This window comes from Saccopteryx bilineata, chromosome 1 (genome assembly GCF_036850765.1).
Source record: "Saccopteryx bilineata isolate mSacBil1 chromosome 1, mSacBil1_pri_phased_curated, whole genome shotgun sequence".
In the NCBI taxonomy this organism is placed as follows: domain Eukaryota; kingdom Metazoa; phylum Chordata; class Mammalia; order Chiroptera; family Emballonuridae; genus Saccopteryx; species Saccopteryx bilineata.
Window position 1 is genome coordinate 274,681,077 of NC_089490.1, and position 14,634 is coordinate 274,695,710.

At 42.5% G+C, this 14,634-nt stretch overlaps 1 protein-coding gene across 1 annotated transcript in view; it reads left to right on the forward strand.

The window, feature by feature from the left end:
* Nucleotides 1-14,634, forward strand: part of ICE1 (interactor of little elongation complex ELL subunit 1) — a 63,751-nt gene that overhangs the window by 28,359 nt on the left and 20,758 nt on the right. The window contains exons 11-13 of the mRNA XM_066243410.1: nucleotides 2,217-2,303; nucleotides 5,525-5,919; nucleotides 8,874-13,604. Coding sequence (XP_066099507.1) covers nucleotides 2,217-2,303; nucleotides 5,525-5,919; nucleotides 8,874-13,604 — 5,213 coding nt within the window. The remainder of the gene's footprint in view (nucleotides 1-2,216; nucleotides 2,304-5,524; nucleotides 5,920-8,873; nucleotides 13,605-14,634) is intronic.

Below are 14,634 nucleotides of genomic sequence, written 5' to 3' on the forward strand. Positions count from 1 at the left end.
GTCATAATTTCAAATGATATGATTAGAAAATTGAAAAGTCTCAGCCGGAAAATACAACTGTAGGAGGTGGGACAGTGTAGATATAAACATCGATCACACATGCCATGTAACTATTAGAGCAGGAATGGAATAAGAACAACCCATTCTCAGATGGCAACAGAGCTAGCAGTATCTAGGAGACCTAAAAGCAGTATGCTATGCCTTTGAGGTTAACTGAGAAGCACTCCTGAAGAGCATGAAGACCTGAATATGTAAATGAACATTTTATGTTCCTGGATTGAGAGACTCCAGATAAGGATATGGATTTCCCCCAATGTATTCAGAAATATGCGGTCTCACTTAAAATCTCACTGAGGTTTTATATGAGAAAGGACAAGCAGATGGTGAAGCTTTATCTGGAGGAATAGGTATTCAGTGTTCAGAATAATAATATTTTTGAAAAGGAAAAATTTGAGCAGATATTAAAACATAATTAAGTAAATATTTTGATTAAAGAAATATATTTATGTGGAAACTGACAAATCAGTGGAACAGAAAAGTCCAAAAGTATTGACAGATGCCTTAGATTTTGATAAAGGAAGTGCTTTAAAAGAATAAGGTGTGTGTGGTTCAGTTTATGAGGTTTTCTCTTCTCAAGTAATGAAGACACAATGAAGTTTTTTTTTTTTGCTTTGCTGGGGATGGTAACTTTTTTGTAGATTAGAATTAATGAAATAGTGCTCAGTTTGAATAGGTGTAGCTCTGGTTAATAGCCTCCATAAGAATAGAAAAGTAACTTTTTTTCTTTTTTTTCAAGGTTTCCTTGTTTGCTGCTTTGGGTATACGTAATAAGCAGGGATCCTGGTCAGGTCATTTAAGCAAAGGGGATTACAGTGTTTGGAAGCAGGCTTTGGGGTAGGTTAAATCACAATGTAGATAAGCTGCTTGAATCACAGAATTTGGAACTCAAAAATGGATGTGCCTCTCACATGACAATGTTCAGAGGTTGATTGTCTTAGGGGATATTGGAAATGTCCCGCTTTTCAAACCCACCCGATGCCTCTGTCCTCCCCTCTGCTCCTGTCTCTCTGAACCTTGTTATTTGATGTGGTGCAGTTCACCAGCTTCCACAGGTTGACCTACTCAAAATTCTTGATTCCTTGGCTTTAACCTCTCTAGACTGGATTAAAGATTTCTGTATTTTTAGTACGTGCTTCAGGTTAATTTAAGAACTTAAGTTCAAGGAAACTGTAATAGAACTTTGAGGTGGCCTGAAATTGCCTAATACTTATAGCTTATTAGTTGAATTTTAATTTGTATGGGCTTTTTCTGCAGATTTCGCAAGCTTTTGATATTTTTATGAATAGATTTTGCTTTGGAAGGGTTCTTTTTTTAATTTGTATATTAATGTTAAACTCATTTTAATACTGCAGTTAATATTCTTAATGTTCTGTGAACTTTATTGGGTCTGTCTTACTTATAACTACTGTTGACCTTTCATCTTGAACCAGTGGTTCTTAACTGTTTTAGGAATCCAGATAGAACCGTTTGAAAATTTATAAAAATTCCAAGGCTTTGCTTTGCTTTTAAAAGCATATGCTTCTTTGTATAATTCTCTCTCCGTATCCATTTTGTTTACGCACACACATTTTATCTCCCACCTCCTTTTTCCTTGAGACCTCTAATGGTTTTTCTGTGCTCTGTGAGGCCCCCAAGTTGATTGCAGCATGATCGACTCTGAGGCTTTTCTGTTAACCTCAGGTAACTGAGGAGATACTGCTCTCTTTTTCTTTGCAGAATACATAGAGCCCAAATCTCTTATATCAGCCATTAAATCTGCTTTCTTCCCTGATCCTGTATCACTCTTGTGTAAAACGCACAGGGCAAAGCTGTATTTGTTCCACACATACATGTAAAGGTGGTAGAAGCCATTAGCAACATGTAGATTTGGTGTTTTGACTCCCGTATTCCCTCTTTCCTCAAACAAAACCCAAGCCTGTATTCAACCATCAATATTTGGCTAGAGCATTAAAGATCTTTCTGTCAGTCTTTCTATCTACCATAAAATATCTTTCTAATTCAGCTAACTGAATTATTCACAATGGCTGACTTGGGAAGATGTTTAAGTTACTTTGTTTTCTCAATTCCTCATAAGTCCTGATTTCACAGGACTATCTATTGGCCTTGCATAGATGGAGCCAACTAATATGTCTTTAATACTTCATTCTCTTTTCCAGGAAAAGTAAAACTACTTCTGAAGGAACTCTGGCTCTGTATAAACACAGCACACAGAGTACCTGGTGAAAGGAGCAGATGTGTCCCAGGTGAGAGAGAAGCTTCCAGAAGTACATATTGTACATGAAAGTAGAGATGTTTGCCATGGGTATTGTCTGCTTTTAGTTTTTATTGTCTGTTTCTACTAAAGAATGAACCAAGCTTAGCATGGGTACTTTTAATTATATAAAACTGCAGTGTGACTTCTACCAATCTCAGTAAATGCATTTGGGTTTTATTTTTTTATTTTTTTGTATTTTTTTTCTGAAGCTGGAAACAGGGAGAGACAGACAGACTCCCGCATGCACCCGACCGGGATCCACCCGGCCCGCCCACCAGGGGGCGATGCTCTGCCCCTCCGGGGCATCGCTCTGTTGCGACCAGAGCCACTCTAGCGTCTGGGGCAGAGGCCAAGGAGCCATCCCCAGCGCCTGGGCCATCTTTGCTCCAATGGAGCCTTGGCTGCGGGAGGGGAAGAGAGAAACAGAGAGGAAGGAGAGGGGGAGGGGTGGAGAAGCAGATGGGCGCTTCTCCTGTGTGCCCTGGTCAGGAATCGAACCCGGGACTTCTGCACGCCAGGCCGACGCTCTACCACTGAGCCAACCGGCCAGGGCCTGGGTTTTAATTTTTAATAGTGGCTTTCATCGGAGAACATTCAAAGAAACTGGCAGGACCCACAGTGGAGGTGTATTTGGCAGGTCTGTGCAGAAGACTAAGGACATACCAGCTTTCCCAGTCATTTTATGAGTTCTATCTATCCAATTAGCTCAACTTGCTTTTTGTGTAACTTATTAGTTACCTTGGTTGAAATTTTAATTACAATCTACTCTTGCCTTCGTAGCCTCCTTTAGGATACTGATGTGATTAGGTAAAAAACTCATATCCCATTATTTTCTGCAGCACACTTAGCTAATACATTTTCAGAGATTTGCCTTAATCTGTGGTGTATCTTGATTTGCAGTAAAGAGTCACGGAGGCTTTCTACCACATTCTCAGTTACAGTGTATTCAAAATTTAAGATTTGGAATTAGATATTAGTCACTTGCAGTGGAAAGGGAGAAGATTGTTGTCTTGCATAAGATTAAAGTTCTTAACTTCTTTTTGTTTACTAGTTTCTTAGATTTGCTGCTATAAAAAAAAAAAGATATTGAAGATCTAAGTTTGTAGAGACATGCACCTAGTTTTTCCTCCCAGGTTCTAAAGTGACGTTCCCTAAGGAAAACGTTCGTAGGCAAGTTCATGATTCTCATTTTTGTGGATTTCAGAACTTGTGAGGCCAACAGAAAATTTTTGATGTAGTTCTTTTAAAGGGACTGTCTCTCCTCACATTATCTCCTGGGTAGTAGCTCTGGTAATATAAGCAGGTGGAGCCTGCGCCTGCTAAATTATCCTCCTCAGTGTAGAATTTACCTATTCTCTGTTTAGGCAGAAGCAGCCTGGTGTCCTTTTCAGTCTTCTGTATTAGTCAGTGGTCCTACTTTATTATAAGCACTTGATTTTATGTTATTAAAAGCTATTAAAAGGGACATTTCATTTAATACTTTTATATGTTTATTTAAAAACAAACTATTTCAAGGATTAAGTCTTTCTTAATGTTAGCTTTTTCAAGTAGAATGGAAAATATCTACCATAAAATATATTCTTTTGTTTGTTTTCATATGAGAAAATGACAAATATAATGCAGAAAATTGCCTTATTACCCCTCATCCAGCTTTCCTGAAGTTTAATGTTTTTAATCACCAGTAATCAAAACCAGAATACTTAGCCTAGTACTGTTAATGGAAATAAACCTCATCTGAGTTTCAACTGTTTCTACCAATGTCATTTTTCCTTTCCAAGATCCCATATTGCATTTAGCCATCATTCTTTCATCTCCCCCAGCCTGGCAGTTCATCTGTCTTTCCTTGTCTCTCGTGTTTTTTATACTTTTAGAGAGTGTGGATGATTTTGTAGAAAGCCTGTCAGTTTTAGCTTATCTGATGTTTTCACGTATTCGGTTGAGGCCATGTATTACGGGAAGAACTCCATCGTGATAATGCACTCTGCCTATTTAGGGTGCTGTACCTGGGAATAGGGGATGTGGAGATGTTAATCTTGGTCACTGGCTTATGGGGGCATCTGCCAGGTTTTTCCATTGTAAAGTTGCTATTAATTATTTTCAGGAAGATTCTTTGACACTCTGCAAATACTCTTTTTTGCAACTTAGCCCACTGATTTTAGCAGCCATTTGTGGATCTTATTTACTATAATGACTACTTTGTCCATTAGATTTTGTTGTGTTTCCCCTCATGTCTTTTGCATTTATTACCTGGAATTCTTCTATAAGAAAGACTATCCCTTTTCTACCATTTATTTAGTCATTCACTTTTTTATTTGTCAGTATAGTCTCGTGGGTATTATTTTATGCATCATAATTTAGCACTGCCATTATGTATTACTCAGATTGGCCCAGCTTTGGTTTTTACGGTTGGCTCCTGGGCCCTTTCTGTGTAGCCTTGTGTTCTGAGTACCTCCTTACTTTCTGAGACTGCAGGATGTTTCAGGCCCAGCTTGTATTCCTCTCCCCAACCCTGTATCAGCCACTTCTCCTAGGAGTCCTGAGTCCTTCTGTAATACATATTTTTACAGCTTTCAAATATACAAATAGATGTTTCTAATTATTTCCCAGGGCTCACATGTCTTTACTAATAATTAGCACCACTGCAGTTCACCAAAATCCAGACACAAAAAGCATTGGCTTTTTATAATAACTTTTCTGTTGCTTATACTAAAAAGTGTTCATGTGACCTAGTTCCTTAATTAGAGCATTGTATAAATGTCATAAGATAGGCTTGATTTTAGATCGCTTATTAGACAGGAAATTATGTTCCCTGCCAACATTCATGCACAAAGCTGTTTCTCCCAGGTACTACTGGTTGTAGGTACTACCGGTTGTAGGTACTACTGGCTCACCAAGAGAGTACACATGTCATGAGGGCCCAGCACCTGTAACACTGTTGTGGGTGCTTTATGCTGTGGAGAGGTCATGAGTATCCCACCCATCCATCCATCTATCCACCTGTCTTCTCATCCTGTTTGTTGGGAGCGAAGAAGGCTTATGTGAAGTATGTTCAAATTTTTTAGGATAGTCTTTAGAAAGGAATCAGTTCTCTAAAATAAGTTTTTACTTGGACGTAATATTACAAGCATTTTGAACTGTTAGAGTAAGTTGGGATTTTTAAAAAAGTTTTCCTGATATTATAAATACTTGGTACTTACTTTTTTTCTACAGCAAAACCTGCCCAAGAACAGCCCAGACCCAGAGAGTCCAGGGAGGATGACACACCCACCCAGGTGGAAGGCAGTCCTCCCAGAGCCTCTGCTGTGCAGACGTGTCTGCCAGAGATGTCCGTGGAGATAGAGGGTGGCTTCTCCACACAGGAAAGTGCGGGAAGAGAGAGGCCCAGTGCAGAAGCTCACCACAGTGAGGAGAGGCCTCCTGAGGCTCTAATGCAGAGGAATGATGAGGAAAGTGCTGCCTTACCAGACCACGATCACTTTTTTGATGAAGATCTTCAAGCTGCAGTTGACTTCTTCAAACTTCCCCCTCCTCTTTTGTCTCCAGTGCCATCACCCCCTCTGGGGTCCTTACCACGTCAGGGCACCTTACCTTCTTTGCTTGCACCTGTGAGTTTGCACTTTGAATTTGAGTCACCAAGTGGGCACAGTGTCTATTCTATTATGTTAGCCATACTTGGAGAACATTTGTGGAACTCAGATCAGATTTTATTAGGGAGTAATAAGAGAATTTAACAGGCCTGCCAGAGCCCTGAGGACCAACATGTTTCGTATGACATTTTCACTTTCTGTTATGGTTGCAAGTTTGTCTTTATCCACAATCAGATTGTAAGTCTCCTGTGGGAGGACTGTGTCTTAATTGTTTGTCCTTCTCTCTCGTGTCTGGCACTAAACAGATATAGAATGAATTAAATACAGTTTTGCAGCCATGGAGTATGCCAGAGATGGGTAAAATCATGTATATAATATATATTAACCTAGTTTTCTGAATTCCCCATTTTCACTTTATAAACTCATAATCTTTTTGTGTGTTTGCAGAATGGTTTATTATAATTTCTTAGGAAGTTAGTTTTAATGAAACAGTTGTATTCTTTTTGGCTTAAGGAACAGGTAAATAACTTTGAGTTACTTCCTTCATTCAGGAAACTTAATGCATGTCTGTTGTGTTCTAGACATCGTGCTAAGCTCTAGGAAGGCAGAGGTGACATAGGGTATAGTTTCCACTTACTTGGATTTTGTGTGGTGGTTGGGCCATAAGAAACAGGTGATTACACAGCCTTGGTAGAGCACTTCAGTGCTAGGAAGTGTACTCTGCTGAAGATATAGACGGAGCTTGGTCCTGAATAGAGGCCAGGTGGAGGGGAGGAGTGGGAGATACCTCTGGAAAGTAAGGGCCTAGCTGAGTATTGAAGAGGGAGTGAGATGTTTCAGGTGCATTGTTCTTTTTGTGTGTGTGTATGTGTGTGACAGAGACAGAAGGACAGATATGGACAGACAGACAGGAAGAGAGAAAGATGAGAAGCATCAATTCTTTGTTGCGCCTCCTCAGTTGTTCATTGATTGTTTTCTCATATGTGCCTTGACTGGGGAGCTCCAGCAGAACATATGACCCCTTGCTTAAGCCAGTGACCTTGAGCTTTAAGCTAGCGACCTTTGGGCTCAAGGTAGTGTCCATGGGGTCATGTCTATGATCCCATGCTCAAGCCAGCGAGCCTGCTCTCAAGCCAGATGAGCCCATACACAGGCTGGCAACCTTGGTGGTTTCAAACCTGGGTCCTCTGCAACCCAGTTGGACACTCTATCCATTGCGCCACTGCCTGGTCAGGCTACAGTGCTCTTTACATAAGTATAGATCTAGGGTAAAATTGATGCTGGGGAACATTCACACATACCAGGTCTAGAAGGGCCGTGTGTACCCTGATGACTTTCCATTTTATCCTGAAGGTAATGTAAAGTTTTTGATGGATCCAAGAAGTCAACCTGATGATAGATTTTCATTTGAAAGTTTACTTTAGTCCCTATCTGAATGGGTAGGGTGTGGGGATAGTCAGGAAAGGAGCATCAATAAGGAAATCATTTAATCAGCAGTTTCTTTAGTTCTTGACACCTTAACCCATCAAAGTTATAAAGAGGTAGGGATGGTTTGAAAAATGTTATGAGGTTTAATGAGTAGCTGTTGGTGAGATGTTCACTGTGGTTAGGGGAAATGGAGAGTCAAGAATGTTGAAAAATGCCTGACCTGTGGTGGCGCAGTGGATAAAGCGTTGACCTGGAAATGCTGAGGTTTCCGGTTCAAAACTCTGGGCTTGTCTGGTCAAGGCACATATGAGAGTTGATGCTTCCTGCTCCTCTCCCCTTCTCTCTCTCCTCTCTCTCTCCCCCCCCCTCCTTTCTAAAATGAATAAATAAAAATTTTAAAAAAAGGAATGTTGAAAAATAACAAATTTAAGAAGCCCTGCTTAGGTGGGGAGATAATGTGTAAAATGTTAAAGTGTACATCTGTAATATGTATTTTAGATCTATGGACATGGCCTCAGAGGAGGGCTGTGGTGAGACACATGTTCAGGATACATCAGCATTTGGGTGCAGCTTAAGCCATGGGATTGTGCAATGTCATTCAGTGAGAGTGCAGAGGAGGGAGATGGGGTCCCAGATTGATTCCTGAGAAACTGTCAGTACATATGTGACCAAAAAGAAAAAGGGAAGAGGAAAGATTGAAAACCAGGGGCAGGACAGTGGAGGAAAACCAGGTGATTGTATTCTAGAACTCGAGAGGGGCGGACAGAGTTCTTTAATAGGAATGTTTCTGTCAGCTTTTCCCCAGACTGCCTTTCCCTTATAGAACAGGGAGGCCAGGCAGTTGATGTATTGGCTTACCTGTGAGCCACATGTGATGGAGTAGTTAGTACAAGAGGGAGGTGGTTGGGGGTCCAGCAGGGTTTCTGGAGCAGGGGTGGAGACAGGATGGCAGGAGGGAAAGTTGTCACTGTCACTGCAAACACTATTGAAGGGGTGGAGCAGGTCTGGGTGATAACAGCATTCAAGGTGCATCACTTGTGAGTGTGACAAGAGCTGCCCTTGAGTTGTCACCTCGAGTAAGGGCCTAGTTGGTGTGTAGAGGGCAATGCTGTGGGTGCGAGTCAGGTGTGAGTCAGATACGTGTGGAGGAGTGACTGGGAGGTGGAGGAAAAGAATTGGAAGCCTTTTTGGCAGCAGATGGGAAAGTAGTTGAGAAATAGGACTGTTTGGAGGTTAGGAGAAGAAAGCACACCCTAGACCATTTGTGGCCTAAAAACTTGGAAGAACCTGTTACAGGAGAAGAGGTATGAGTGAGGGTGACTGGGAGAGGTGGGCTTCTTCTAGGAGAGTGCAAAGCAGTGTCTTACATGTGGTTGAGACTTCCCAATCCCTTGTAGCAATTCCAGAGAGTAAACTACCTGTCTCTATATGTGCTCTGAAGAGTTCTTCAGGAAGCATGTAATTTTTAAAATGCATTTAATTTGTATTATATTTGGTTAAATTTGTATTTAATTACTTAACTAGTATAACTCATTTTTTTTAAGGAAACCTACTTTGGAGAATATACTGATTCCAGTGACAATGACTCAGCCCAACATAGAAATTCTGCTGAGTCTGTTTCAGAAGATGATGCAACTGAGGCACAGGATTGTTTTGACTCATCCAGAAAAAATAAAGGAAGTGGTACATGGGAGGAAAACCCCAAAACACATGAAGTCACCCAAGCTCTAAAGACATTGGAAGGAAATGAAGTGACAACAGTTGGGTGTGGGACATTCACAGCAACAATGAGTGAACCTTTAGCCTCATTGTCCTTAGCTCCTGAGAAACATTGGACAGTGTCATCTCAATTCATGAGTGGTACAAAAAGAGGCATTTTAGGTGAGGTAAAAAGACAAAGAGAAGTTAGGGAGCTGGATAAGTCAGTGCCCACTGAGGAGGAAACACCTCATAAACCCACAGGAAGAATGAATGTTGAGAAGTTATCTGGCAGCCTCGCACAAGGGAAGGAGCTGGCCCTCGGCAAGTTAGACATGTGTTACTCTCCCCTTGGCAAGAGGCCATTAAATGAACTCATGATATCTGAAGGAAGAAGCCCATTATCCAGAATGAGAGGATCACCCAAATCCGATTTTACTAAGTGGACAACTAATGAAATCACTTGTGAATCAGATTGTATATCAGTTTCTGACCATCTTCAAGGACTATCTAGAGAAATAGGAAAGGAAAGAGAAGATACTCAAGGGTTTGTTTTAGGAGAATCACGTGAACCTGAAGAAGATGCAGGTGATGTAATGGATGCAACAGAGCTTGATGTTGAAGCCAAATTTTCTTCTACCTCAAGAGCATTGTCAGTCTACAGTAATACCCAGTCTTCCTCTGGGTTGAAGTGTGGTCATGATACACATGTTTCTACTGAAGTAATTTCTCCTGAAGGTTGTCATTCAGAACAGAAGTTACAAGCTAGAACTTCAATCATGTCAGGTCTGCAGTCTGAGCCACCAAAGTGTTCTACAGGAGCAAGTGACCTGAAGAATAGCTTGTGTGCTCTGAACCCTGAACTGGGAGCATCAGATTTTCATGGTCAGAGTAGCAGTGGGGTTGACTGTACAAAAATTGTAAAAGGCATGACCAAATTGTGTGGCCCTTCTCAGTCAGTATTTATGAAAGCCATGAAAGATGGACAGTGTGAAAGCCAGGGTCCAGGAGTGGAGCACACACCAGGTCAGTCAGATTTCACACCATTAGAAGAAGCTCAGTCTGGCTTGATCAAGAGTGGTTTTGGCTTTGTTAAAAGCACTTCTTGGCACCATGATGATCTATTAAGGAGAGGTGGCGAAGCAACACTTAGAGTTACATCAGAACATGGACAAGAGACCAACCATCAGTTACAAAAGACAATACCATCCTTAGAAAATAGAGGGTCAGCATCATTGTTGCCTAACCAAGTGTCAGTTATCACTAAGCAGGCCAGGCCTGAAACGTGTCAGAGTGCGAGAACGGAACCTTTCAGACCACGTAGGAACAAGCCTGCCTCGGCAACAGGAAATGATAATGTGTCACCTAGAACAAAATGTGGAGGAAGACAGAAGACAACCCAGAACATCGAGGAGGTGGCTGCCACAAAAAAGACTTCACTAGACGTTTCAACCTCTTGGAGAAAATTAGATTCCGATTCTCCAAGTGGTTCTTTACCAGTAGAAAATTCTGATTGTTCTGCAAACAGTAAATTAACTTTCTTTTCTGAAAATATCCCAGTCCCAAACCAAAATTTGATGGGACCCACAGTGCAGGCAGAGCTACAGGAGCAGAGCCCATGTCTAAATGCCACAGAGCCGGACACCTCTGGGGTGAGTGCTGATAAGTTTCCTCCAGCCACAGAAATGGCAGTGTCAGGTTTTCCTGTTGAAGAAATGTCCTGTGAAGACTCAGGCAGGTCTGACGGTGAAGTGCTGGCCATTTCAAAGGACTCTCCTAGTGTAGAGCAAAACCCAGAGAAGGCCCTGGAGCAGCCGTCGCCAGCTCCTGGCAGTGCCTCTTCTGAAGGTCCAGGCACTACGGGCGCTGCCTTTTTACCCGTGGTTGGCAGAAAAGATGAAGAGACACATGTTCTCCCCCAAAGTAGCCTTCCTGGTCCTCTGTATTGTTACACAGGCATTCGGGAGGGGGGTGGTGACACCGAAGTAGAGGAGAGTGAGGCCCCTAGCTGCAGCGAGGGTGAAAATGAGCCTGAAGCCATGATGGGTAGCCAGCAGCGGGATGCTGCCAGGGTCTCCAAAAGAGAGGTGGGAGCTACAGATGCTAGTGCCACGGAGACCAGGCCTTTCGCAGAGGTGGGCTGTCTGGCCTCAGCGCTGCAGGACTTCAACATCAGTACGCTCTCTGAGATAGACAAACTGTCTACATCAGAAGTGGCTATGTTTCTTGAAAGTTGTCAGTTAAGAGATTATAGCTCAGGGGACTCTGTTTCAGAATTTTCTAGCAAAGAAACCCTAAACAAAGCAATGAACAGAGAATTAGAGCAAAGTGAAATATCAGGAGAAAAGGACACAAAGGAACTCTGTGAAGAAGAAGAAACACTCAAAACCTGTGAAGAGTGGATTGAATCAGAGGAAGATGATTGCCCTTTAAGGGATGCTAGTCAGCTCACTCAGTGTTCTTTGGAAACATTGTCCGAGGTTCTCACCAAGATTGGACAAGAACTTCAGTCCAACTATGAGGACTCAGATGGAAAAGATGCTAGTAATTTATTGCTCTTCAGTATACAGGACAGCTTGACAGCCGAACACACAAAAGAACAAGTCTCACCTCAGCAAACAAGTGGCTCCACGCTGCACCCTTCAGATCCACTCCCATCAACAGCTGGCATGGACGCTAAGGGCAGTTCTCCCACTAGTGGGGCATCTACTATTGAAAACACCCAAGATAGGCCTGAGGGAAACTCAGGTGTGACCAGGCTGATTGATGGTGGGGATGAAGTTTTGTCAGAACTGGCAGAGCCCCCACCCCAGTGCTCCGACTCAGGAGCCGAGCAGATAGCCGAGCATAGTGCTGGTTGTGAGGAAGAAAGGGCATTTCAGTGTCAGATATCCACGGTGACTTCTGAAGTGATAAATGTGCTGATAAACAAGGACCAAAATGTAGTCATTGAAAAGGGGGACAACTGGACCATCATAAATGAGGTAGCTCTCATGCCAGAGATGGACCAGGTTATCCTGTGTGACAACCCTACTTCCCCAGGTGGAGGAGAGCCAGGAGCTGGTTTTGTTTCAGTCACTTCTGTGGAGGACAAGTCCCCAGAGACCAGCCACCCCGGCTCTCCATTTCAGGAGCCCTCATGTGGCAGTAATATTCCAGACACCCCAGAGGATATTTCCAGCAGTGGTCAGAGTTCTAACTTTGATAAAAGTCGTTTGCGGAATAGACCTGTTAAACCTAGCATAAGGATTAGTTCTGAAATTTATGATCAAATCTTTGAGTCTCAGATTGTTGCATCTGATCACACATATTATAACTCGAAACTGGAGCCATTTGGCAAAAACAAGAATCGATCAAAGATTTCGAGTAAAGATCTGTCATGCAAACCGATAAAGAGTTCAGCACCTGGCAGACTTGAAACTAATACAGGTGAAGTTTCTCAGTCATCTCCAGGGGACAGAGGTAACACAAAAACCCAGAGACCTCAAACTCAGACTGTTCTGGCCAATGCTGACACCTCTACCCCTACAGAATGTTCTGCTGACACTCTGAGTAAAATACGCCAGGAAGTGGGACCCCCTTTGCCACCCCTTCTTGCTCCTTTGATTGCCACACCTCCCAGGGCCTCACACCCAGTTTCTCCTCTGATATCGAGTCCCAGTCCTTCCTCACCCACCTCTCCTACTAACCAGCTTTCTCCATTGTGTGAGATCCCAGTGCCATCCACAGTGTCTCCTTTGCTGGAAGATCCAGGGCGTGCCTCCCCTTCATGCATGTCCCTGCCCCCATCTGTTGTACCTGCCGGGGAGAGGATGTTGTCATCTCCTTTGCAGTTTTGTGCTACCACCCCAAAGCATGCCCTTCCTGTGCCCGGCAGACTGCCTGCTTGTGCGTCGGCCCATGCTGCTGTGGCCGGGCCCCAGGAGAATTCTGTTAAAATCCTTGACACCATGTACCCAGAGTTATCTGCCAGAGCCCGCACTCTCAACATCCTTAAAGGGAATATTCAACTCACACGGGGGCCGCCTGCTGACCGTCAGAATTTACCAGGGCCAGTCAGCTCTATAACAGGGTTCAAAGCAATCACTTCCATGTCAACCGCCTTTGTCAAAACGGGAGGCAGCTCTGGTGGTGACTGTAACCAGGATAAGTTAAGAGATTTGGGGACTTCACAGGATTCAAGTGGGAAAAGGACATTGACAGCGTGTACACCGAGGAGTGCTAAAAGATTGCGCCTGGACAGCGGATCCCCAGAACCAGAAATAGGTAGCGCCACTTCAGAAGGGGATGATAAGCAACCCCACGGGGATCTCCCTCAAGCTGAAGTCACAGTAACTGATGAGGAACCAGGTTCTGTTCTGGCTGCCAGTACAGATTCACAGTTGCCTCTGAACCCCAAAGAAACTGTAGAGTCCCACGATAAAGCTATATCTGAAGCCCTGAAGAAGATCTCAGAGTCCTCGTTTGATCTGTTGCCTGTCATTCGGAGTCATGTGTATGTGGGAAATATCTCCCAAAAGCCTGTAATGAGAGATCAAGAGAAAGAAGTTGTCTTTGACTTCAGCACAACAAAGAAGGTAGGTGGCAGCTGTTTTCTAAGAGCTTAGGAGCTGCTCATCATCCTCAAGGACAGGCTGTCTGCTGTTAGGAGGGTGGCAGAGGACTCCAACAGAAGTAGTTCAGTAATGACAGTTACCCATACAAACATTGAGATTAGACTTTTTCTAGCCAGGATTTTATATGTTTGAGATGTGATAACACCAGAGATTTAATAATTTGTGGTTATCTACCAACTTAAACTTTTAAAGAAAATATCTGTCAGAACTAAAATTGCATATTTCCCATTGATTCTGACGTGTAAATGTTTGAAATTATTTACTTGAAAGCGTTAACTGATTATCACCTAATAGAGCCTTCCTTTTCTGTGAATAATGTCATATACTCACATTTGAAAAAACAACATATGGGTATGGTTTCTCCTTCTCCCTCCCTTAGTGTATGTCTCAAATCAAACAGGATCAGATGTTCAATTTCAAGATGAGAGGGCTGTGCAGCTCTATTATAGTTCATAACGACTTCTATAGGCTTACATTTTCTAAATGCCCATTTTGACACCTTGTGTGGATGACTTCCAGTGCCATATGATCTTAGGTTATTGGTTATCTGCACATTCTCCAAGTCATAATGGTATAAATTTTTTTCTTAAGATTGTTTACTTTCAGAAAGCATACAGAGCAGTATAAGTAAGTTTGAAAAAATGTTTATTTTCAAATGGATTAATGTCAAATTACTTAATGCTTCTCTTCCTGAGCAAGAAAAATGTCACCTAATAATATTTTTAAGATATAAACAGGGTTAATGTATAGAGTACACTGGAGTTGAGAAATTGAGAGTAGACTAGGGTAGGTTTAATACATGCTCACGGAACAAATTGTTATAGCAAAAACCGGGACACTAATTGGTTGGAGTAGTGATAGTGACAGCAGGTATGCACAGATCTGCCTTCTAGCACTTGCAGCATAGCTGATCGGACAGCTAACAGGTGTGAACTTCTTAGCCCCCAGAGAGCCTTTTGGCTTACCTATTAAGCAAATTGGTCTGGTTACT